Source organism: Tachysurus fulvidraco, chromosome 20 (assembly GCF_022655615.1).
Source record: "Tachysurus fulvidraco isolate hzauxx_2018 chromosome 20, HZAU_PFXX_2.0, whole genome shotgun sequence".
Lineage (NCBI taxonomy): Eukaryota > Metazoa > Chordata > Actinopteri > Siluriformes > Bagridae > Tachysurus > Tachysurus fulvidraco.
The window spans coordinates 21,337,716-21,340,215 of NC_062537.1; the positions used below are offsets into that span (position 1 = coordinate 21,337,716).

The window sequence follows — 2,500 nt, forward strand, 5'->3', positions numbered from 1 at the left end:
GCGGCAGTTTGGAGCGAACGCCGGCCCGTCCGAGGGTCTACACCTGTTCGAGTCCACCTGAGGGCCAATCTGAGCCCCCGAGCAGACGTCCAGTCTCAGCTCCGGCTCCGGGATCAGGCCTGAGAAGGAAAATCACACCGTCCTTCTCTTTCGACAACTTCCACTTTTTCTACTTCATGTTTCTTTCATCCATCCATCCATCCATCCATCCATCCATTAATCTCCACCATTAAAGAATTTTTCTTTCTGATAAATATTCTTTGCTTTTCAGAAAGATTCCTAGCTACTTTCTTTCCTTCTTTCGGCCAATTACACCATGTTTCCTTCCTTCCTTTCCTACTTTATTTTTCTTTTTTTTTTCTTCCTTCCCTTTTCGTTCTAAAGCAATCTTTCTTTCTAATGATAATAGAATTTATTTAACTTCCTCTCTGCTCTCTTTCCTTCCATTTTTGTCCTGACATTTCTTTCTCCTTGTTTTCACTATTAAAGATGAAAGTCCTCTTTCTTTCTTTCTTTCTTTCTTTCTTTCTTTCTGTTCGTCATGTGTTCGATCATCTCACATGAGAGTGTCACCTGCTCCTTGCTCTGTATTAACACCCAGTGTCCGTAGCCTTATTTATCCACCTTCCTCCCTAACGACATCATCAACACTCGTTTACCAAATGAACCGACTCTCACTAAATAAACTAACTGTGTTTGTGATTAGTTTGTGAAAGCTCCTTCATTAACTCACCTCGTCTGTTCATCATCCGAGTCACGTCTTCTCTCGGCAGCCTCAGATACTCGTCATTATTACACGCCTTTAAAGAACAGAAACCACTTTATCATCGACTCCATAAACGGACGATAAATTAATAAACATTAAACGATTAAATTAATAACAGTGTAAAAATGTTTGTGTCTGAAAAATAAAACTGTGTCCAAATTTCATTAAAACACTGATGATAAAGCAGTTGGAGGGAAAAGTCCCACACAAATAAATAAATAAATAAATAAAAACACGACTTAAAGCGTTAAAATAAAGACAAAATGTTTTCAAACGTTTGTAAAAATAAAATATTACTAAAAACAAAAACAATTAAACGAAAGCAAAATGTTTTACTTTTAATCTCTTTTGGTTTCTCAAATCTAAATATTTTAAATGGCATTATTATTATTAATTAATTATTTAAATGTATTTAATTAAATGTTTAAATATGTATTAAATATTTCTATTAAACATTTATATTGCTTAGGTTTAATGTGGAAAAGTTTAAAAGACAGAAGTTTAAAGCATAGATGTGCTGAGGTGAGAGTCAGGAGGCTCACACACACACACACACACACACACACACACACACACACACACACACACACACACAGTAGAGGTGTGAGAGTAGTGGTGGTTCACACCCCTGTGTAGCTTTTGTCTTGTCTGTAGAGTCTTAACAACAACAGGCTCCTGTGTGATCCCAACCTCCCCCCACCCCCCAACCTCCCCCACCACCTTAAACAACACTTCACTGCTAAAAGCCTCGTCACGGCGTCTGATTCCCACCCTGACACTATCACAGTGTCTCTCTCTCACACACTGACACAGACACACACACGCGTGCGCGCACACACACACGCGCACACACACACACACACACACACAGTTTGCTCACTCATTCTTTCTGTTGTTTTCAGGTATCTATACAGGACGAGATCATAGACAAAATATTTTTATATTAAATAATTTCCAAAATACTATTTTACATTTAAAAAAACGAAGGCTGCGGGTGGGGTGGGGGTGGGGGGCTATAAAGGTGAAATAAAACAAAGGATTGTTTGTATTATTATTTCTATACAATTTCTTAGAAAGGTGTGTGTGTGCGTGTGTGTGTGTGTTCAATTCAATTCAATTCAAGTTTATTTGTATAGCACTTTTTACACTAGACGTCGTCTCAGAGCAGCTTTACAGAACATAAACACAGAACAGAAGGTAAACATAATTAATGATAAAGGAAATAACGAATAATAAAAGAAATAAGAATTAACAGAATAAAAATTCTAGGTTATTATTAGATGTATATAGTTCACAGTGTGTATGTATTTATTCCCCTATGAGCAAGTCTGAGGTGACTCAGGCAGCAGTGGCAAGGAAAAACTGCCTTAAATTGGTAAAGGAAGAAACCTTGAGAGGAACCGGACTCAAGGGGGAACCCATCCTCATATGGGTGACACTGGGGGTGTGATTATAATATACAGTGTGTGTGACCGATGTATAAATCTCTCTCTTGTAGTTTACTTGTAGCCTTCACTTCCTCTTCATTTGTCTTTCTCTCTTTCTTTTTATTAACATTATTTACATGAACATTATTTACATTATTTACATGAACATTAACACTGTCCGGTGTCACCACATGAGGATGAGGTTCACTTCAGTCTGGTTCCTCTCGAGGTTCCTCAGATCATCTCAGGGAGGTTTACCTCAGCACCGTCACCTCGGTCTCATCATTAGAGATAAATAATAACTTCA

General features: G+C 37.9%; 1 protein-coding gene across 5 annotated transcripts in view; it reads right to left on the reverse strand.

Moving 5' to 3' along the window:
* exd3 (exonuclease 3'-5' domain containing 3) overlaps positions 1-2,500 on the reverse strand; it is a 51,803-nt gene that overhangs the window by 822 nt on the left and 48,481 nt on the right. For all 5 annotated transcript variants that reach the window (XM_027162400.2, XM_027162403.2, XM_027162402.2 and 2 more), the window contains exons 19-20: positions 734-800; positions 1-119 (exon numbers count right to left, since the gene is read on the reverse strand). The exon at positions 1-119 is cut by the window's left edge and continues 822 nt beyond it. In XM_027162400.2, the coding sequence (XP_027018201.1) occupies positions 1-119; positions 734-800 (186 nt within the window). The remainder of the gene's footprint in view (positions 120-733; positions 801-2,500) is intronic.